Source organism: Heteronotia binoei, chromosome 5 (assembly GCF_032191835.1).
Source record: "Heteronotia binoei isolate CCM8104 ecotype False Entrance Well chromosome 5, APGP_CSIRO_Hbin_v1, whole genome shotgun sequence".
Lineage (NCBI taxonomy): Eukaryota > Metazoa > Chordata > Lepidosauria > Squamata > Gekkonidae > Heteronotia > Heteronotia binoei.
The window spans coordinates 19,132,417-19,155,935 of NC_083227.1; the positions used below are offsets into that span (position 1 = coordinate 19,132,417).

Below are 23,519 nucleotides of genomic sequence, written 5' to 3' on the forward strand. Positions count from 1 at the left end.
ATTCTATGAGCCCCAAAAGAAGGTGCCCCTATCCTTCATTATTTCCTATGGAAGGAAGAAATTGAAAAGGTGTGCCATCCCTTTAAATGTGATGACCAGAGCCCCCTTTGGAGTTCAATTAAGCTTGTTACAGCCTTGATCTTGGCTCCACCCCTAATGTCTCCTGGCTCCACCCCCAAAGTCTCCAGACATTTCTTGAATTGGACTTGGCAACCCTAGTGAAATCCCCCAGCTAATGCCGTTTCACTTGTCTCCTCATTTTCCCTCAACAGCAAATGTGACTCTGGATCCAGACACAGCCAATCCATGGCTCATCCTGTCTGAGGGTCAGAAAAGCGTGCAAAAGGGAGAAAAACCTCAAGTTCTGTTCATCAGTCCGGAGAGATTTAAGAAGCATGGTGTTGTGCTGGGCCGTGAGGGATTCACAGGAGGCTGCCATTTCTGGGAAGTCCTTGTGGGAAGTGAAGAAGACTGGGCTGTGGGGGTGGCCAGAAAGTCTGTGAGGAGGAAGGAATCGTTCATCTTTAGTCCTAAGGAAGGGATCTGGGCTGTGGGGATGCGGTCAGGGATGCACAGCGCTTTTAGAAAAGAATGTGACTTTCCCCTGACTGTGACTGGGGAGCTGAAGAGGATCCGAGTGTGCCTGAACTATGCTGGGGGGCGAGTGGCCTTTTTTGATGCTGACCGAGCAGCCCTTCTCTACGAGTTCTCTGGAGCCTCCTTCCATGGAGAGACCCTCCTGCCCTTCTTTTGGTTGTATAAAAAAGGCCACCTCAAAATCTCTTCATAGGACTTTTTCTTGACACCAGGACCATCTCCATACCTGTAAAGACCTCTCCTGACTAGGGTTGCCAGGTCTGTGTTGGAAAACACCTGGAAACTTTGGGAGGTAGATCTGGGGGAGGGGAGGGAACTCAGCATGGTACAGTCCCACAGCGTCCATGCTCCAAAGCAGCCATTTTCTCCAGGGGGACTGATCTCTGCCAGCTGGAGATCAGTTGTAAAAGTGAGAGATCTCCAGGCCCCACCTGGAAGCCGGCAAGCCCACTCCTGTCTCCAGACACCAAACTGATGGGTAAAATGGAGACATTTCCCCCTCCATTTCCCAACATTCCTTTCCGCCCCTTCGTATCTTCTTGAACTGACAGTAATGCCTTTCCCATTGTACAAGATGCAGGAGAGCTCTGAACAGACCCCCCCTCCCCCGCCATCTCTCCAGCCTTCGTTCTCCTCAAGCACAAGAGAGGAATTGCTACAGAGCCTACAGAGGAAGAAGAGGCCCTGCATGTTTCGGTTACTCATTTTCAGTTTGCTTTATTACGGTCCATGACCAAATACACAGCACAATGCAGGCCAACAACAACCACATAAAAATTGTAAAAACCAAGATGGACCTAAATAGGTGAAACGTAAGATATTTAAAAAATAAATGCGGAAATAAAATATAGGACATTAGTATGAATGATGAGATATGACAGATAATACAATAGTGGTCAAACATCTTCTAGCTTAATAAATATAGTACATATAATAAAAAATTTAAAAATTATACAGCTCCAGAAAAATATTAACTAGAATACACTGGTTAAAATTACAATCTGTTACCTCGACATTAACTTGTAAGAACCAAAAAATGCAATTTGATTGCATGGGAACAAAATTTGGCAACTTTATGCATGGTCTCTGTATTTATATCAGTTTCAGTAACATTTGTGATGGTATACAAAGTATTCAGGCATTTAAGAAAAGATAAAATACAAGCTTGGAAATATTCAAAAAACAGTTCAAGACCCCTTCTTTACATAATCCTCACGAATTCTCCTAGCTGCCGCCATAAATTTGGCACAATTAATTGTGAATTGGGGGTTAAAACCTGATAACAGCGTATTTCTGATTTTGAAATCAGAAAACCCGAGACATCCCTCCAACAAAGAATAAATGTACCTGGCTCATATGCCAGGGTATAGGCCACACCCAAACAAAACATGGTCAATCATTTCAATCAACAAAACATGGTCAGTCGTTATCTGCACCACAAGGACAAAGCCGCTCAGCCTTAGGCACCTTTCTTTTCTTTTTTTTTGTATAAACAATTTTTATTGGTAACATATGGTAGCAAATCTATATATCTTACAACTTAAAAAAGAAAAATTTATCTGCCCCATATCTTACTTTTCCCCCACCCCTCCCCCCGTTACTTGACCCCCGCCAGTGTTATTTACTTATTGAAAAACAAATATTAAAGGTACCCTTAACTATTAATGAACCAAAAGTTATACTCTTGTTTAAAAACTTAATCATTATCAAAGATTGTCCAGTGTCCTTTTATTTTCCACTCTTTTTCTATGTATCTTCTGAACTTCTTCCACTCCATCTTAAAAACTTCTAAATCATAGTCTCTTAATATTCTTGTTAATTTGTCCATTTCACTCCATGACAACTTTTATAATCCAATCCCATTTTCTCTGGTATTTTTTCTTGCTTCCACAACTGCGAGCCATAGGCACCTTTCTAAAGCGGCCCTCAACGACTGCTGAAAGAAAGATATTACAACGGGCCATAGAAAAGGCCATTCCGTGGGATGGTATTGTTAGAGTTGAGAGAGAGGGGGCTGGAGCTAACACATATCTCCTTTGAGGGGGAGCTAGATAATCCGGGACCTTGGCAATATCATTCTGTTTCTCAATATCTTGTAGTCTCTGTTTGACTATGGCCCTGGCTTGATCCAGGGCCATTATCTGGAGAGATTCAGGTGAAAAGCCAAGCATAAACAATTTCTGATGGATGGCTCTAACCCAAGAAGAACAATATCTATCCTTTAAAATCAACGATGTGATATTCGTGGGGCAATGGCTGAGATTGAGCCAAGTGGTGATTGAAAGCAGGCTCACCCTAGCCTCTATCCTTAGCAAGCCAGTTTCCAAGCGTAGTACTGCATTGGAAACGCAGGTTGGAAAGTGGAAAATGGCTCTCAAGAATTTGGACTGAATTTTTTCAAGGGGATCAAAGCTTGATAAGGATGGACCCAACATAGTTCCATAAGTAAGTTGGGGTATTGTTTTGGCCAAGTAGAGTTTTAATGCAACTGGTATAAAATGTACCCCTTTCGTGAGAAAAAAACCTAATAGTGGCCTGGGTCGATTTATGACCAGAATCGGCAGCAGATTCGTGGTGAGCCTTCTTTGACCCTGAGGACTGTTTGTTTCGGTTACTGTTGGGGACTTCCGCTTTTCTTTAATGGGCACCAACGGTTCGATCTTGCCTGTGTTCAGCCTGACTTTTCTGAAGGTCCTGTCCCTATCCAGGTTGCTGCACTTATAGCACTTATTTTTCAGTTATACCGGAGACTGAGAAGATGTTATGCTTACTATAAAGTTATGTTGTGTTGAAAACGCTGCTGCTTTAATTGTTTGTTTTTTGGGAGGTGGGAAGCCGTTTCATAACTGCCAGAGAAGTCCCAGACAGTGCCGTCATTTACAGACTTGATCCATCCACAACTCTGCAGTAGGACAGAAGAATCCAGGGGTGGATTGCGTAGCCAGGCTCCTGCTGGCCTCTGCTTGCTTTAAGGTTTCTCTTCCGGTTGCTTTTGTGCCTCTTTTCAAACCATTATAGGCCCTTCAACATCCACACAGCCATCTTGCTCTCCTTTGGTTCTCCAAGGAACTGGGAGCTCCTGCTTTATCCTCACTGTGACCCTGAGAGGGAAGTCAGGCCCAGAGCGAGTGAGCTTCACCCCAGAGAGTTTGGGGGCAGAGCTGGGGAGGGGGAGGTCTGGGGAGGGGAGGAGAGGGACCAAGTGTGTGTGTGGGGGGAGGGCATAATGACATCCAGTCCACAGATATTCAGCCCCCCCCCCCCGCAAGAGGCGGGGAATCTTATATCTGAGCAGGAATTTGAACCCAGGCCCCATCAGTTCAAGTCCTACCACCTTGTGCAATGCACTGGCTCTCAGCACAGATGGTCATACTAATATATAATCTAGGGGTGGCCAAACTGTGGCTCAGGAGCCATATGTGACTGTGTCACACACATTGTATGGCTCTTGAAGCCCCCCCCACTCCATCAGCTGGCTAGGAGAAGGCATTTCTCTGTTTAAATCACTTATCCAAGCCAAGTCAGACAGAAACTTGGGGAATGCATTTAAAGTTGCTTTCTTTCTACCCTTCCCTCCCCCCAATCTATTTGCCTGCATGCCTGTCTGCCTTCCTTCTTGTCTTGTGGCTCTCAAACATCTGATGTTCGTGTCTTGCGGCTCACGAACATCTGATGTTTATTCTGTGTGGCTCTTGCATAAAGCAATTTAGCCACCCCGATATAATCTACATTCCTGGAAAATCTGGTGGTAACAAGCAGGGGCCTCTTGAGACTTGTTGGAGGGGATACCAAATCCTGCCCACTTTGTTTGCTGTGCTCGCCCCTGAAGAGCCACTCTAATGTGCTGCCATCTCCTGCTTCATTGGTGCAGTGGTGGGCAGAAACCAGGGGGTCTCCTTTCCCTCCCTCCCCCTTCCACTCGTGGGGCCACTACCTCCACTGTCTGGCTTACTGGGCAAGGGCGCCAGGCAGCAGCAGCTCCCATTCCTCCTCTCTGACATCCTGAGGGCTGGGGTGGTGGTGGCAACTTCTACTCCTCTATGCTTAGTGATAAATTCCACTAGGAGCCAGTTACTAAAACTGGTCTGTCTGAAATGACAGGAACAAAATCTTATTAGCAACCAGTTACTAAAATGGAATGCAAAGACAGTTTGAAAAGGATCTCTATCTAATCCCCTTTCAAAGTTGTGTCTTCCTTTGGCCATCTCTTCATCCTCTGGCAGCAAATCCCACATTTGAATCATTCTTTGTGTAAAGAGCTGCTGTTCGCCGAGGGAGTGGTGGCAGAGCTGGCAGAGAATAGTGTGGAGATTTGGTACCTGTGTGTGTCCCCGCTTGCACACCATAGCTGTGTGGTTGCCGTTCAGATTGGAAGAACAGCACTGGGGGGTGGGAGACCTACACATGAAACAACCTTATTCTGAGTCAGATTCTCGGTCTGCCCAGGTCCACTCTGACTGGCAGCGGCTCTCCAGGGAGTCAGGTGGAGTTCTTTCGCATCAGCTGCTACCTCTTCATTTCAACCAAAAATGTCAGGGAGTCAGTCCGGGATCTTCTGCTTGCTAAGTAGATGCTCTGCCATTAAGCCATGGCAAGAATCCCATGAACTGAGAGAGAGAAACCTGTTCAAAAATTAAAACCATTTATTAAAATTCAAACTGTGTTGCAATTATTGTTAATCATGTAGCACAATATGCAGCATGCAGAATTTGTTACATTAAACAAATACCCAATTAAAGTGCACTACTATTTCTTAAAGAATGTATGCTGATTGCTCTGCCCAAAGACTATCAGGTGGTTGTCCAGAACAACAAAAGTGGCAAAAATAAAATCACACATTAAATACCCTTTTTCCGTCCGCAGGAGCTAATGTAATTGTCAGTCTGTGATGAACATCTGACATATCTGATAAAGCCCAACCCCTATCATGAACTTTAAGTCATCTTACTAAAATCCCACCACACAAAGAGCATGGGAAAATGTGGAGTGGAAAGTATGCCTTTTCTCCACCCCCCACCCCCACCCCCACAATCAAGTGCCATTTAGCCTCTTGCCTGGCATTCTCAAACTGCGCCCCCTCCACCCAAACGAGTGAGCTTTTTGCCTTTTTAAAATGTTCAGTGCTTGGGTATATTGCTTGAGTTTTTGTAGAAAAAGCCCAACAGGAACTAATTTGGATGTTAGGCCACAACCCTTGACACCAAGCCAGTCAGAACTGCGTTCCCGTGTGTTCCTGCTCAAAAAACCCCCGGTTGAGTGATATACTGACTGAATTTTTTTAGTACAAAAAACTCTCCTGTGGGTGGAATGGTGGGTGGGAGTATAAAGGATGGAGTAAATCTCCATGAAGGAAAGTTGTCCCTGTGAATATTTTTGTACTGAAGTGGCAAACAGAGAACAGGACACACCATTCTTGTGAGGAAGCTACCTTCGTGCAATATTTCAGAAATGTCATTGAAGATCCTGTTACAGACATGAGGCAGTTATATCTAGTTTGGCCCTTAAATGACAGTTTTGCTTCTTGTATGTTTTGTGTGCGTGTGCATACCTGGAAGTCATGGCTGACTTCTAGTGACCCCTAGTGAGGCTTGGATGTTCAGAGAGGTGGCTTTTGCCTATTGTTGTATTGCCCGCCTCTGCATTCCAGCCCTGGTATTCCTTGTTTTATAGTAAATAAATCTCAGTTTGGGGTCTTTTCCTCACCCACACCCAGGATCAGTTCTCAAACTGTCGAGGATTCTGAAGAGAGAGAGAATTGTGGCCTATAAAGGACGTATAGTGAAGGAAAGCCAAGATCTACTTGTAAATGTTACTGTTGCTAGGAAGTGAACAGATTCTAGAACTATTATTGAAGCAAAAATGTTGACAGACAAGGAAAGCCCCCGCCACTTTCAATGTGGATGTTCCATGCGCCAGTGGTTCAGTATTCAGCAGAAGAGGCCCACAAAGTGTAGACTTAACACTAGAATTCTGAACAGCGTTCTACTTGAAGAGTGGGCTGGAGTGTTGTAGACCTGCACACTCTGGTGCTTCGTGCCCTCTGCGCCCTAGGCAATCACCTAGGCTCGACAACAGGGCATAGATGCCTTTGCTTGGTGGTGCTAGAATTCAGAGATTGACGACCTCTGCAAGTGGAGGTTCCCCTCAGTCTCCGTGGCTAGTAGCCACCTATAGCCCTATTGCCATGAATCTTTCTAATCCCCTTTAAAAGCTGTCCATTCCTGTGCCCATCACTGCATCCTCTGTCAGCAAATTCCACATTTTAACCACTCTTGGTGGAAAGAAGTATTTCCCTTGGTCCATCCTGAACCTACTGCCCATCAGTTTCATTGGATGTCCCCATGTTCTAATATTTTTGGAGGAGGAGAAAAATTCTCTTTGTCAGCTCTCTCCACCCCATTGCCTCCTGGCTCTGGGATTCAGAGGATTAGCGCCTTTGAATGTGGAGGTTCCCCTCAGCCACCATGGCCAGTAGCCACTGATAGACTTATCCTCCATGAATCTGTCTAATCCCCTCTGAAAGCTCTTGATTCCTGTGGCCATCACTGCATCCTCTGGCAGTGGATTCTACATTTTAATCACTCTCTGTGTAAAACAGTATTTCCTTTTACCTGTCCTGAACCTACTTCCTGTCAGCTTCATTGAATGCCCTGGAGTTCTAGTATTCTGGGGAGCGGGGAAAATCAACAGCAGGCAGCTGACTTGCCTAACTCAAATTTAGGCCAATGATCTTTTGATCTCCTTCAACCAATCAGGACTCCCCCCCACTCCCAAGAGACGAGAGAAACTCCCCCACAAAAACCATGTTGACTGAGAAAGATACTTAGACAAAACCAATCTCCTATTTTGACATGTTTACTTGCTTTACTTAACTTGTTATTCCCGTTTAGTTTTCACATCTATTTAAACATTGTCATTACACTGTATGCTAATTTCCACTGTCTGCATATCCATGAACTGTCACCTTCCATTTCAGTGTACCGGAGGAAGTGTGCTTGCACACAAAAGCTGATCCCTTGAATAAAACTTTGTTGGTCTTAAAGGCTCCCCTGGACTCAGACTTTGTGCTGCTGCTTCAGACCAAAACAGGTACCCACCTGGATCTATCCCCCCCCTTCCAACTGTTCCAGCTGAAACCAGTAAAATGAATGGGCAGGGCTGCTGGATGCCTGCACAGGGGCCTTGTGCGGTCAGTGCTGAGGCGGGCTGCTCTCCCCAGTAACTAACACCTGACATGTACTGAGCTGAGAAGGGGGGTGGGGGGTGGAATCTTGCAGCTGGAATTTTACTCAGAGACAGCTCATTCCCTGAACACTCCTCCCCCAAAATATGCTAGAATCACTGATAGCTACCCTACTGAGACTGAATTTAGACTTGTGGGATTCAAACGGTGCTGATTCTAAGGGGGAGGAGTACTTGGAATGCTTGCAGGGCTTTTTTTGTAGCAGGAACTCCTTTGCATATTAGGCCACACACCCCTGATGTAGCCAATCCTCCAAGAGCTTACAGGGGTTTTCTTACAGGGCCTACAGTAAGCTCTTGGAGGATTGGCTACATCAGGGGTGTGTGGCCTAATATGCAAAGGAGTTCCTGCTACAAAAAAAGCCCTGGCCGCATGTAGATTTCTCTCCCCCCCCCTCCCGGAGTTTTATTTCTGTGTCCAAAGTGTAGTTAGGGAAGCTGCAGCTTAAATAGGGAAACCAAGTGAGGGGAAGGGGCTTCTGCGCTTTTGTCCCCAGTGGCATTTCTGCTCAAACACTGTATCTTTTCATTGTTGCTTTGCAACAAGAGTCAGCATACGGATGGTGTTTTAGCCGGGAAACAAAAAGACTCAGGAAGCTTACTGCTAGGTTCTCTCTCTGGCTGGTATTTTTGTGATTTTGTGTGTGTGTTTGTGCACACACCTGGAAGTCATGGTGTCCTCTGGTGACTGACCCCTACTGGGGGTCAGGAGGATATTCAGAGAGGTGTCTGAATAAAGCCTGCCCTTATCTTCCTCACTTGGTATTCCAGAGAGGTCTCCCATCCAAACGCTTACCAGGTCGACCCTGCTTAGTTTCTGAGATCTGAGAAGATTGGGTTTGCCTGGGCTATCCAGGTCAAGGCACTCTTGGTTTTCTGCTGATTTAATCTCATCTTTGGGGGAACCTTTCCAGGATTTTTTTTTTTTGTGGGAGGGGAGTTGCTGGAAACCTCTGACCTCCCCCCCACTCCCATCAAGCCCTACAGGGAAACCTCTCAGCCCCTGGGACACTGCATGGGCCAGTCCCCTAAAGACCAAAGGGAAGCCTCTTCCCTCCGGGGCGCCTGCAAATAGCAGCCGAAGGAGGGCAAAGGGGACCTCTCTCCGTATACTTTGAATATAACATTTTGGTCTTAAAGGTGCCGCTGAACCAGGAGTCATTTCATAGAAAAAGAGATGCCAGGGCTCATTAGCACAACTCATTTCCAGAACTCATTTGCATATGCCACACACCCCTGACATCACCGGAAGGTGTCCTAAATTATGTCAGTTCAGCATCTACCTTAAACTGCTTCTTGAATTATAACTGTCCAAATAAAATCTTACTCCCATCGTACTTTTTAAAGTACTTTCTCCTTTGTGGCCACAGTGGCATGATGAAGATTTCTGCCTCTCTGCTTTATATGTTTGGGTTATTTCCCCATTATTTGTGTGTGTGTGGGGGGAGGGGGGATATTAGAAAGTCTGTCAAAGCTTAGAGTTCAGCAAAATTCTCACAGGCAGTGGAGCCCAGAAGCAAGGTGTTTTTTGGGGGAGGGGGGTTAAGAAAGAAAGAGCAGGATACAATTCAGAGGTTCCGGAGCGGGGCTCCTGTGAGCTCCAAATGAAGCCTGCTCCAAATGAAGTCTGAGCTGAACTCAGACTTTTGCTCCCCATCAGGACCGAATTCCCTGCCAAGGGCTGCCTTCCCGCCACTCTCTTTCTTGGCGCCGGTTCGTCTTCGGCCGCTGATTGGGCGCCGGCAGGGAGCTGATTCCCAGGAAAGGAAACACCCCGTCGCTTCTTTGGGAAAGCGAAAGTAGCTCTCTTCGTCTCTCCTCTCGCTTGGCGGAGGCGGCTGCCATGGCAGCCGGGGATCCCCTGCACGACCTCTGCGAGGAAGCCTCTTGCTCCATCTGCCTGGACTATTTCAACGACCCTGTAATGATTGCCGAGTGTGGCCACAGTTTCTGCCGAGGCTGCCTGACCCGCAGCTGGGGGAGCGGTCGGGGGCCGCCGAGCCTGCCTGCCCCCAGTGCAGAGGAAGGGCTCAGCGCAACAGCCTCCGCCCCAACCAGCAGCTGGCCAGCTTTGTGGAAATAGCCGAGAGAGTCGCTCTGCAAGAGGTCGGTGCGAAGGGGGGAGTCCGCGAGGAGGAGGAGGAAGCCTCCCTCTGCGTGGTCAGTGGTCCAGCCCCTGATCTAATAACCACGCCCCATTAATTATGGCTTGTTATTTGTAAGCACCTGCCTAATGGCATGTGAATTTCTTACGCCCCTTTCCCCTGAGAAGCAGCTTCCAGAAACTTGAAAGAATGCACAAGTGAATTGTTCTTTGTTTGCCATTCTGCTACGAGGCTAACTTATTGTAGCGACTACGCTCGCAGGGAGGGGCTGCCAGTCTGCAGACAGGAGATTCTCAGGTCTTAATGTAATTTTTGTCCTTCACATGTGTGGCCACAGTCCCAGCAAGCTCTCACCTTCCCCTTCCCAGGTTCCTTGTGCAAATGAGGGGGTGGGATTGCCAAATTCCCTGTGAGTTTCAGATCCAAGAGTCGAGTATTCTGACCACAACACCCAACCTAGTCCAAAGGATGACCAGACTGCTCTCAGCTGGCCTGATCCCGTTTGGCCAATCTTGGGCATTGCTTAGACATGCAACACGTTCTTCAGCTTGTGTGTGCCAACAGTCCAAGCAAGCTTTTACACACACACACACACACACACACACACACACACACACACAGAGGTTCCTTGTGCGAATGAGGGGGTGGGATTACCAATCTCCCATTGGGTTGAAGGTTCCATGATCTGTGGCCTTCTCATCCCTGATCTCTCTCTGAACTGCAAGCCATCGGGACACTTGTTTCCCTGATAGGGGCCTTCCGTCACTTACTAGGCCCCAACCCTGAGCCAAAATCTGAAAGGCCAAGAAATGGCTTGGAGAAAGGCCACTTTCTTGACAGCGGCACCTCTAGATCCCTCACATCGAGAAAGTGCCTCTCCCCTCCCCAAACTGCAACTGAGAACCATAATCCATAGGGTTCAGATGGGTGGATGTGGGTGTTATTTCTTAACTGAACAAGGCACTGACTATATCCAGTCATTACAAGAGAGAAACTGTCCTGGGGGAGAGGAAAAAATGAAACAAATCCTGTGTCTTGGTTTTGGGCAGCAGGCAGCAGTGGCAGCTGGAAAAGGGAGAGTTTGCCAGAAGCACCAGGAGCCCCTGAAGCTCTTCTGCAAGGACAATGAAGCCCTCATCTGTTGGGTCTGTGACCGATCCAAGGAGCACAGAGATCACGAAGTCCTTCCTCTTGAGGAGGCCTCCCAAGAGTACAAGGTAGGACAGCCAAAAGGTGGAGGTTGGTGGGATCTCTTTGCGGGGAAACTCCCTCCAATTTGTGCCCTGGCCTCTGGGCCTAAATTGGGGAGTCACAACACCTCTTTGCTGCCTCCTTCCTGGCCTGGTGTCTCCCCAGTGCATTGCTTCCTGCCCACTGCTGAGGCCGACATGGGGTGATATGGGGAGATGAGTTCATTTCCTGTCAGGCTGTGTTGCCCTCTAGTCAGATGATTGTGTGACAGAGCAAGGAAGGGGCAGCTGCCTAACTCCCTGTTTAAATCCCCCCCCCACATACACACACTGCTTTCCCAATGTCATCTGCTGTCCTGGAGTTGCTCTTTGCCTGGGGGCTGGGAGAGAATGTGTGCAGGTTTGGAACCTTGTCTCTCATTTGCACATCCTAGCTGTGAAGAAGCAGTTCAAATCAGAAGGACAGCACTGGGGGTGGGGTGGGGGTGGGGTGGGGGTGGGGTAGGAAAGCTACACATGTCCAGGCCCACTCTGACTAGTTGTGCTTCTCCAAGGACTCAGCCGGAGGTCTTTCACATCAATGGCTACCATTTCAAGTGGAGATGCAAAGAGAATGAACCCAGGGTCTTCTGCTAGCCAAGCAGATGCTCTGCCACTGAGCCCCAGCCCTCCCGCTGCATTGTGGCACTGCAAGGACTCCCCCCCCCCCGCTTCCTGCAACTGTGGTTATTTCTATCCAGAATTCTTGCTGCATTCAGCCCCCTCTGAAATTGCAGGGGGTTTTAGTTTGGTGCAACACTGTGGTGTTTCCACTCATCTTCTCAGTTTTCTGCAGATCTGCTACAGTTTTTTCTCAAACCTGATTTGGATCATTCTTTAAAGATCGTATCAAAAGAGGTTTTTGAGGAAGTGTGGGAAGTATCAGCGCCAACTCGACGGCCCATGGCACCCTAGGCAGACTGGTGATCTGCTGTCCCCCCTCCACAGCAAAGGGAGGGGGCAAACTAGGTGTTTGTCTGGGGGGAGGGGGGAAGGCCGAATTCAGTACCCCCATCCTGCTGGCACCCTAGGTGACCATTTAGTTTGCCTAGTGGGTGCACCAGCCCTGGAAGGTATTGATTTTCACTACCATCCCTCACCACTGAGGTTTTTGCCATTTCTCTTTACAGTAAGCAATACTTGACAGATTGCTGGAGTGTTAACACAATTTAGTGATATATTGACTACAAATAATTGTTTTTAATGTAAAAAATATCCAACCCGTAGCTGGGGCACGTGTGTGTAAATGTGTGTGTAGTAGTGGGCAGGAGGGAAGAGAATGGAGTAAACCTTTAAAAAAGAATGCATTTCAATTTTGCCCCCCCTCCCCCCGCAGGATCAGTTCTGCAACTGTCTGGAGATTCTGAAGAAGGAGAGAGAGAGAATTGTGGCGTATAAAGGAGACATTGAGAGGGAAAGCCAAGACTTGCTTGTAAGTGTCACTGTGGCTGGGGAATGAACAGAGTCCAAAGAGCAGAAATATCAGCTCACAAGGCCGCCCCCTCCCCTTCAGTTGGGAAGTGGAGTTGCCCTAATCACAGCCCAACAACGTTGCCCCACTGCCTTTCCATTACTTAACTGACAAAACGTTGAGACTCAGTAAGTACTGAAGGTGAAATAAGAGATTAAAAATTCAGATTTTTACTCCATCCCCAGGCCAGACCTCACAAGTATATTAAGTTTAATTTATATTTGCTATATTATTTGTATTTGTTTAGCACTAACTAGCAGTTGAGTGCACCCAGGGCCGGCCTGCCCACTGGGCAAACTAAGCATTTGCCTAGGGTGCTGGTAGGGTGGGGGCCCCAAAATCGGCCCTCGCTCCTGCCCCCTAGACAAATTCCTATTTGCCTCCCCTTCCTCCCTCCCAGTTTTAATGCCCCGGTGAAGCGCCGCTTTCCAGGGGTTCTTTCAAGGTTGCTGCCCCCGCCAATTAGCTGGTTGGCGGGTAAAGCAGCGTAGAGGCTGGCTGCTCACCAGGATCAGCGTTGGGCAGTGGCGGCAGGAAGGATGAGGAGCCGCTGAAAAGGCGGCTGCTGCTGGCTACTGCCTACTCACTTCCTCCCTGGATAGTGTGGGGAGGAAGTGGGGAGGAGCAGCGGTGGCGGCTGCTTTTTCAGTGGGTCCTCGTCCTTTCTGCCTCAGTGTTGTTTTACCCGCCAATCAGCTGAATGGCGGGGGGCGGCCTTGAAAGAGACCCAGGAGCGCAGTGCTTCATGCTTCACCCAGGTGTTAAAATTGGGGCCATAGCGCGGGAGGGCGGCGGGCAGTGAGGCTGCCTGGGGCACTCATGCGCCCTATGGCCGGCTCTGAGTGCACCAGTGAAAAAGTTAAGGGCATGAGAGTTATGAGAAAAATCTGTGGGGTGTCCCCTTCCCTTGGTACCCTAGGCGTGTATTTCTTTTGCTTAATGGTTAATCCAAAACTGACACAGGGCCATAGAATTCACCCTCCAGCTCATTCCTAGAAGCTCATGGAAACAGATTCGGTTGGCATGCTTATATGTACTATGGGGAAAAAAAGATGGATGGTTTTTTTCTCACCATTATATCAGAAATAATTTGTTAAATACATGGATAAAGTACAAGAAATATGGTGATGAAAGAAAGCCGTTATGGATAGTACCAGCAGAAGTAATAAAAATAACGGTTGAATCTGATGAAGAGAGAGGGTTGTCATATAATCAATTACTAAAGATCCAAGGTGATAAAGTTGAATTAAAATCTGCTGAAGAGCTGAACAACAAGTATGACTGGTTTCAAATGCAACAAATAAAAAGTTTGATGGGAAATGATATTAAATCTGAAGGAATTAGACGCAAACCAACAGAAATGGAAAAGGTTCTGCTTGGAGATAATGAAAAATTAATATCGAAAATATATAAGTTATTGTTGAAATGGTCTTCAGAAGAAGAAGTAGTAAAATCTCAAATGATTAAATGGGGGATTAATGCAATCAAGGAAATACAGATGGGTACATGGGAATATCTTTGGAAGAACTCTATGAGAATATCAACATGTCAAGAGTATTAAAAAGAATTGTTTTAAGATGATGTATAGGTGGTATGCTAACGGTATCGAAAGCTTTGGTAAGGTCGACAAAAGTCACATACAGAGCCTTGTTCTGTTCCCTGCATTTCTCTTGGAGCTGCCTGAGAACAAATACCATGTCGGTGGTGCTCCTGTTAGCTCTGAAGCCGCACTGGCTCTCTGGGAGGAGTTCTTCTGCAATGGCGGGCACCAGTCTGTTCAGGAGTATTCTGGCAAGGATTTTGCCTGCGATGGAGAGCAGGGTTATCCCCCGGTAGTTGGAGCAGTCTGACTTTTCGCCTTTGTTTTTGTATAGGGTGATGATGATTGCATCGCGAAAGTCCTGTGGTAATTTGCCTTGTTCCCAGCAGGTGACAAGTACTTTGTGAAGTGAGCTATGTAGTACTGTGCCCCCATGCTTCCAGATCTCTGGTGGAATTCCATCAACTCCTGCTGCCTTGCCACTTTTCAGTTGCTTGATGGCTTTAACAGTCTCTTCTAGGGTGGGGATCTCATCCAACTCTGTTTTCACTGGTTGAAGTGGGGTGAGGTGAATTGCTGAATCTTGAACTACGCGGTTGGCACTGAAGAGAACCTGAAAATACTCCGACCACCGGTTCAATATGGATGCCTTGTCTGTGAGGAGCACTTGGCCGTCTGCACTACGCAAGGGACTCTGAGTCTGATATGATGGACCATATTCTGCCTTCAGGGCTTCGTAGAACCCTCTTAAATCACCAGTGTCTGCACACAGCTGGGTTCTCTCTGCAAGCTTGGTCCACCACTCGTTCTGAATGTCTCGAAGCTTGCACTGGAGGTTGCTACATGCAGCGCGAAAGGTTGCTTTTTTCCCAGGACAGGAGGGCTGAGCAAGATGTGCTTGGTAGGCAGATCTCTTTTTCGCCAGTAAATCTTGGATCTCTTGATTGTTCTCATCAAACCAGTCCTTGTTCTTCCTTGTGGAGAACCCGAGGACTTCTTCAGAGATCTGCAGGACGGTAGTTTTTAGGTGTTCCCAGAGTGCTTCTGGAGAAGGGTCTGTGGGGCAACTGGGGTCCTCAATTCTTGACTGGAGTTTTGCCTGGAAGGCAGCGTTAACTTCGGCTGACTGGAGACTGCCAACCTGAAACTTCCTCCGAGGGATACCTCCTCTCCTGGGTGTGGGTTTAAAGTGAAGACGGAGATTGCTGCGTACAAGACGATGATCCGTATGACATTCTGCACTGGGCATTACTCGGGTGTGTAAGACATCTTGAAGGTCTCTCTGGCGCACCAGAATGTAGTCGATAAGGTGCCAGTGCTTGGACCGTGGGTGCATCCAGGTTGTCTTCAGACTGTTCTTCTGCTGGAAGATAGTGTTGGTGATGGTGAGCTGGTGCTCCATGCAGAATTCTAGCAGGAGGCGCCCGTTGTCATTGCAGTTGCCAATGCCGTGTTTGCCAAGTACTCCTTTCCAGGCTTCCGAGTCTTTACCTACTCTGGCATTGAAGTCGCCAAGGATGATCACCTTGTCCTCTGTAGGGGTCTTCCGTACGAGGAGCATAGAACTTGTTCTTTTCTGCAGGATCTGCTTGAAGGGTTGGGGCATACACACTGAAGAGTGTTGCATGCTGCTTGTTTTGAAGTGGGAGGCGCATGGACATGATGCGATCTGAGTGACCTGTTGGCAGGTTTTCGAGTTTGGAGGCAATGGAGTTCTTGACCATGAAGCCAACGCCAGAAAGGCGGCTCTCAGCCTTTGACTTACCTGACCAGTAGAGGGTATAGCCAGCACCGTGTTCTTGAAGACTACCTTCCTCAGGGAAACGGACCTCACTGAGAGCTGCTATGTCGATATTCAACCTGAGAAGTTCGTGGGCAACTAGAGCAGAGCGTCGTTCAGGGCGACCACTGTCTACTGTGTCAAGCATGGTTCTGATGTTCCAACACGCAAGCTTTAGTCTTTGCACACTTTGTGAGGCAGGTGCATGCCTTTTCTTTGTTGTTATTTTTTGACCGCAAGTAAGGATGCCCATTGACCGTGGCTAGCCAACTGGGGTGGAGGAGACGAGCTTTGTTTAGGCCACCTTTTCTAGGCCCCTCTCCGTGTGGAGCAAGCAGTGCTGTCCCTAGATAAGGCTGCTTGGTCGTTCAGGGTGCTGCCGAAAAATGCTTTCGTCTCCGGGTTAGCATCAGGCGACCAATACCCTGAACCGCCTACATGCAGGATCGGGACTGCGGCTTCCAGTGGCCCCTTCCACCTGCCGTTTCGCCCCTTGCCCATCGCTACAGGACTTGATGCGTTGTGGGTTGTGTATGTGGATATGCCCTTCAGGCCTGCGCAGAGGAATTTTTTAGGTGAAGCCCAGTGTGCGCGGTACTGGCTCCACCCTTTCACCTGGGGGTCATCTGCCATGGCCCAATAAGCCGGGACGCCGGCAGCGAGTCCTCCAGGTGGTAGGTGTTACATTAACGAGCTCTATCTGCCCGGGTTTGATGTTAGAGTTTTCCTTCTCTTAGGCTGGCAAGGTTGGTGGGCCCAGCCTGCCCATCCGGTTATACCGCCGGACAATTCGGTCGCACCATGACGTAGCAAACTCTGTGAAAAACGGGGGGGACCAGCGAGAAGGTGTTGCTACGGATGCAGTAATGCAGGAGAGGCCATTGCAGTGACCATCTGCCAGGCATAGCCAGACAGTGACCACGCGGCATTCACTACACCGGGAGAGGAGAGGCTATGTATTGCGCATACACTTTCCCTGGGGGGGTAGGATACCCAGAGGGAGCCCACCCCCCCACCCCACCCTGTGGCAAATCTTGGAACATTTAGGATGTCCCCCAAGGTTCCTCAGCATGATCATCCAGCTACACGAAGACCAGCGAGGCCAAGTCAGACACTGCAACGACCTCTCGGAGACCTTCCCAATAGGCACAGGTGTAAAGCAAGGCTGCGTTCTCGCGCCAACTCTCTTTACGATCTTCTTTAGCATGATGCTTCAAAGAGCCGCAGTAGATCTAGATGATGACGATGGTGTCTACATCCGCTATCGCACCGATGGCAGCCTGTTCAACCTGAGGCGACTAAAGGCCCACTCCAAGACAATGGAAAAACTCATCCGAGAGCTACTGTTTGCTGATGATGCTGCACTCGTCTCCCACTCGGTATCAGCTCTGCAGCATATGACGTCCTGCTTTGCAGAGGCTGCCAAGCTATTCGGCCTAGAAGTTAGTCTGAAGAAGACAGAAGTTCTCCACCAGCCTGCACCCCAGGAAGATTATCACCCTCCCTGCATCACTGTGGGTGAATCAATTCTGAAGACAGTCCAGCAGTTCAGCTATCTGGGGTGCATCATCTCCTCAGATGCTAAGATGGACAAGGAGATTGACAACAGGCTGGCAAAGGCAAACCGTGCCTTTGGCCGACTGCACAAAAGAGTGTGGAGCAACAAGCATCTGAAAAAAGGCACAAAGATCAATGTTTACAAAGCGGTTGTGATGACAACCCTCATCTACGGCTCCGAATCGTGGGTTTTATACCGTCAGCACCTGCGACTCCTTGAGCGCTTTCATCAGCGCTGCCTTCGCACCATCCTCAACATCCACTGGAGTGACTTTGTGACCAACACTGAAGTTCTCAAGCGGGCGGAGGTTACCAGCATCGAGGCACTGCTGTTGAAGACGCAGCTGCGCTGGGCAGGGCATATTTCTAGGATGGAAAACCACCGCCTTCCCAAGATTGCCCTGTATGGCGAACTCTCCACCGGCCATCGAAATAGAGGGGCACCAAAGAAGAGGTACAAGGACTCCTTGAAGAAATCCCTTGGCACCTGTCGCATCAACCATCACCAGTGGTCTGACCTAGCCTCAGATCGCAAAGCATGGAGGCACACCATCCACCAGGCTGTCTCTTCTTTTGAGAACGCACGCATAGCTGGTCTTGAGGACAAAAGGAGATTGAGGAAGAATCGCACTGCTACAGCACCAACCCTAAATCAGACTTTTCCCTGCAGCCACTGTGGCCGGACCTGCCTGTCCCGCATTGGTCTTGTCAGCCACCAGCGAGCCTGCAGCAGACGTGGACTATTGCACCCTTCTTAAATCTTCGTTCGCGAAGCCAAGCCGAGAGAGAGATAGGTGGTATATGACTCCTAAAAAATTGGCAAAGATGAGTAAAAAGATGTCAGATAGATGTTGGAAATGTAAGAAACATGAAGGTTCTTTTTATCATATGTGGTGGACATGTGAAAGAGCGAAAAAGTTCTGGCAGATGATACAACAAGAAATATCTAAGATTCTGAGATATGACTTCAAGAAAGTAGCAGAGACTTTTCTGTTGGGATTACAAATGGAAAAATTTCCAAAAGAAGATAGAACTTTAATTTGGTACTTGCTCTCAGCTGCTAGGACATTGTATGTGCAGTTGTGGACGCAAGAAAAAATGCAAGAGAAATGGGATTGGATTGTGAAAGTTTTATCGTGGAGTGAGATGGATAAACTAACAAGAATTCTAAGAGACTATGATTTGGAAGTGTTTAAAAGGGAGTGGAAGAAATTTAGAGGTTATGTAGAGAAAGAATGGAACGTAAAAAGACATTGGACAATTTTTTAATAATGAGTATTAGAAAAGGTAGAATATGAATTTAGATTGTTATAGTTAAAGGTACCTTTATAAGTGAACTTTAAGTATATAACTTCGGCGGGAGTCTAGTAACGGAGGGAGGGGGGATTAGAAAATATCATATGGGTTAGGGATAGAGATGATAGAAATGGATATTGTTACCATATGCTATCAATAAAATTGTTTAAAACCAGAATTCACCCACCAAAGCATGTTTTCTCCAGGGGAACCAATCTCTGTAGTCTGGAAATGAGCAATTCCAGGGGATCCCCAGGCCCCACCTGGAGGCTGGCATCCCTAGATGCACAGCCTGGTCCGTATTCAGCAGAACAGGCCCCAAAGGCAGCTCTTAGGCAGGTGTAACATTGCAATTCTAAGCAGAGGTATTACCTGGGTGGTGAGTCTGGGGATGCTGTGGAACTGCACGCTCTTGTGCCTCGGGAGCTGCCTGCCCTCCAGTGCCCTAGATGTTTTGTTTTGAGCAGCATCAGTTGACTTTCCAAGGCACTCTTTGCTGTAGAGAGAATCACAGGCAGAAGAACATACGTGTTCAGGCCCCATATGTGTAAATGCACCAGCAAGCAACCTCGAAGGAGTCTCTGCCTCCTCCTCATGCTTGCTGCAAATGTTGATAGGTAGCCCAGCGATGCTGAATTGGGCCAAGTGGGGTTAAACCACTGCAGATTCTAAGGTGGGGAAAGTACCTGGGATACTGAGTAGTGTGTAGTTCCCCCCTCCCCTGCAATTTTTCCTTGCCCAGAATGCAGCCAGGGAAGCTGCAGTTTACATTGGAAGACGAAGCAAGGTGAAGGGGCTTCTGTGCTCTTTTGCCCCCAGTGGGGTTTCTACTCAAATAGTACGGTATATCATCCCCTAATATGGATTGGGGGAGTCAACCTATGAAGGGTGTTCTAGTGGGGGAACAAATGGACTCAAGCCCCCCCCCCTTCTTTTCTCTGGGTCTTCTGCTGCAGACTGAATCTTCTGTGGCTGAAAGAACCCCTCCAGGAGTTGGAGGGAGATCCTTGTGTTCTTTGGCCCTGAGGCTGGGCCTGGTGGATCTTCCGCTTTCCCTGCTGAATGTTAATTGTGATCTCTGAAAGGCCAAAGTGCTCTTCTCATAAGAGGCTCTTCCCACTGCAGAGACCAGCTGTGTTCCTGGCACTGGACCGATTTTCTTCTCTTTCCATTTCAGAAACAAACCCAAGGAGAGAAGCAAGAGGCAGTAGCAAAGTTCAGGCAACTGCACATGTTTCTGGAGGAACAAGAGAAGCTTTTGCTGGCCCAGATGGAAGAGGTGGAGATGGAGGTGGCAAAGAAAAGGGACCAGCACCTGGCCGCACTCTCTGAGGCCCTCTCCTCTCTCGAAAGCCTCATCCGGGAGATGGAAGAGAAGTGTCAGCTGCCAGCCAGTGATCTCCTGCAGGTGAGGGGGGTGGCAGGAACAGGCAGGGTCCCCTAGGGGAAAAGGCTGGCTCCAAATCTTCTCTGTGCCTCCTTTGCTCAGCAGAAAAGCAAACAAGGCCAGTTTATGCTGCTAGGAAGTATTCATCTCTGCATGTGAGCTGTTTTCCTCTCTGTCCTTTTACATCTCCAGCCAGGGGCAGACTGGACAAAAGCAGGGGCTCTGTGAAACCTACCCACCCCTGGAGTTAGGATTCCATGCAAGGTTTTTCACAGTACATTTTAAAAGGAGGATGTCTGTGGGGCAGGGAACGTGGGTTATAGTGGCGGCTCACAGATGTGCGCTCCAAATGCACACAGACACACAACAGCAACAACAGGTGGTTACAGGAATGGCATCTGCACACCTGTTCCTGCCACCGCTGAGCTTGCTTCTGCCTGCCCTTCACATCTGTGCAGATACGATGGCATTGATGGCTAGACCCTCCCTTCCCTTTTGTTGTTGAGCCATCTTGCAGGGAAACTCCTGCAAGCTGGCTCAGCAATGTAGCAGGGAAAAGGGAGGAAGTCTTGCAGTGATGCAAGGCTGATGGAAGAAACGTTGCTAGGAATGCCTTTGCATCTGCAGGTGGCCAGAAGGGGTACACAGTCTTCCAGCCTTCCATGTGAAGAAAAATCTCTGTGAACACTATCGTTGTTAAGTGATCAGAGCAGATCACACCGCTCCAGAATGGCTCCACTTTGTCTGGTCGTATTAACCTCACAGAGATTTTTCTTCCACTTTATGAAGATCTATGCCAGTCTTTGAGTGAAGTCTGCTAGCTGGACACAAGCAAAATGCCATAGGGTAGAATCTTCCAGAGAGGTCTTCCTGGTATGATCTTTTAGCAAGCACTGAGGTCTCTTAGCAAGCACTGAGAGCCAGTTTGTTGTAGTGGTTTAGTATGTGGACTCTTATCTGGGAAAACCGGGTTTGATTCCCCACTCCTCCACTTGCTGCAGCTGGAATGGCCTTGGGTTAGCCATAGCCCTGGCAGAGGTTGTCCTTGAAAGGGCAGCTGCTGTGGGAGCCCTTTCAGCTCCACCCACCTCATAGGGTGACTTTTGTGGGGGAGGAAGGTAAAGGAGATTGTGACCGCTCTGAGACTCTGAGTGGAGGGCGGGATATAAATCCAATATCTTCTTTTCTTTTTCTCTCTGCCATTTTTTCTCAGGATGCCAGAAGCACCTTGCAGAAGTAAGTAGGCCTTTAGCATTAACCTTCATAATGTTGGGATTGGACTGAGTAGCCTGTGAAGAACACAGTCCTTCAGCATCTTGACTCAGAGCCAAATCAGATCTCCATCCATCTTTCAGTGGCAAACGGCTTATACACAGAGCCTCGTCAGCAGGAAATTGTGTAGTGAAATGGTGGGTGGTCTGGGTTGGCACCTAGATGTGCACCTCTAGAACAAGGGTCTCCAGCCTTTTTGAGGCTGCCGGCAGCTTTGGAATGCTGACATGGTGTGAAGGATGCTGCCACAGGAGATGATGTCAGCCACAAAACGGCTGCCGCAGCTTACCCTCAGTCACTTTATAAAGATCCTTCTGTAATGGTAGCAGCAGATTGGCCACGGCTGTTTCCACATTGTGAATGTGTCCTTCATTCAGTACTGCAGGGAGCAGGAACAGCAGTCATTCCCTCATCTATTTTTAGGCCTTTTTCATGTCAGGGGTAGGGGGGAGAGAGGGACAGACAGACAGACAGCCGGGATAGTCCTTGTCCAGAACCCTCACTAGCTTTCTTGTTCTTTACCTGGACATTTGCGAGACAGACAGGAGCAGGGGATTTGGGGTTGCAGTTCTTAGGGCCAAACCAGACATTTGCTTTTTAAAAAGATAGTTTGGCCTGGGCTCCACAGGGTCACATGCCACCTGCAGCAAATGGCTCTAAAAAAAGAAAGCAGACCCTGTTTAGGCCTCAAATGCCCCTCTGGGAGAGGGAGGGCTCCTGCCTTCTCTTCCTCATGCCATTTGTTTCATGCCAAGGCAGAGTTGGGCAGGGCACTTCCCTGTTTTTGTTGTTCCACATGCACAAAACGCAGCACAAGGAGCAGGAAAAATGGACAGTTAATTTCTGCAGTGCTATTTAGTGCACAAACCAGCTGTATTGTTTTGTGGTAGCCGTTCTCTGCAGTTGCTGTGTGGAACCCAGGTCCAGTTCTTAACAAAGCAGGAGCTACACTGAGGTGAACATTTCTCTCCACAGGCGGGCCCATAGCCAGAAAATTTTAGGTGGGGGGTCCCACCGAATTAAATTTCAGATGGAGGGGCCCACCACTCTGGCAGCCCCGCTCCCCTCCGGAGTGCCTCCCCCTTCCCTCCCACCCACCGACAGACCGAAGCCCTGGAAAAGCGGGACTCTTTCAAAGCCGCAGCCTCCCCCCATCAGCTGATCAGCGGGAAAAGCAGCAATCCGGAGGGAGTGGGGAGGAGGCAGCTGCTGGCCTCAGCGCTGCTTTTCCTGTGTGTTGGTGGGAGGGAGGGGGGAGGCACCAGAGTGGTGGGGAGATCAGCGGCTGCCAGAGCAGCAGCCACAGAGAGAGCGGGTGCCGCGAAAGCACCGGGGAGAGCCGGGTCACCAGGAGGGGCCATATAGGTGGAGGGTGGGGTTGTGTGGAGGGGCAGGCCCCCCATGGCTACAGGCCTGTCCAAAAGCCCCCCTCCCCCAATCCTTCAGTGTTTTCAACATCAGCCTGGGTCTCTCTTGGCTTTCTGGCAGTTCCTTCTACTTCTTTAATCCATTGGGACGGGAGATTCTGAATTGGATGGATAGCATCTTTATTGGATTTTCTCCAGGTATGAAGAAAAGGAGTCATTTGAGAATCCAGTGGATTTTCCACTTGCCCTGAAGTGGCACATCTGGTACTTCTCATATTTCAGTCCCCCTTTGGAGGTCATCAAGAGGCAATTCAAAGGTAATGAAGAAACACTGCAAGAGTTTCAAACTGGACATTAGAGTGGGCCTGATGTTCCAGGATGGTTATATCGTTAACAGACCCAGGAACGTGGGGAGTTTATGTATCAGTTCAGAAGGCCATTTTAGTTCACCATGGAAAGATTTCTGATGAGAATTCTGCCATAACTTCAGCTCAGAATTGCATTACATGGACTTCTCGATGTTATTCTGTGTTGATCTCTGATCATTACTGTGACCATGCAAGGGCACATGGTGAGGTAGATGGTCAAGCAAGCACCTGAAATGATAGGAAGGAGGAGGGAAACTGCCCTTCAGGGCATCTGCATTTAATGAAGACAGCCACTGGATCAATTTCAG

The 23,519-nt window shown here is 48.4% G+C and overlaps 1 protein-coding gene across 1 annotated transcript in view; it reads left to right on the forward strand.

The window, feature by feature from the left end:
• The window catches only part of LOC132572171 (E3 ubiquitin-protein ligase TRIM7-like), a 42,136-nt gene that overhangs the window by 15,205 nt on the left and 3,412 nt on the right, over positions 1-23,519 (forward strand). Inside the window, exons 2-6 of the mRNA XM_060238975.1 lie at positions 10,997-11,161; positions 12,510-12,605; positions 19,995-20,225; positions 21,418-21,440; positions 23,042-23,160. Of these exons, the coding sequence (XP_060094958.1) occupies positions 10,997-11,161; positions 12,510-12,605; positions 19,995-20,225; positions 21,418-21,440; positions 23,042-23,160 (634 nt within the window). The remainder of the gene's footprint in view (positions 1-10,996; positions 11,162-12,509; positions 12,606-19,994; positions 20,226-21,417; positions 21,441-23,041; positions 23,161-23,519) is intronic.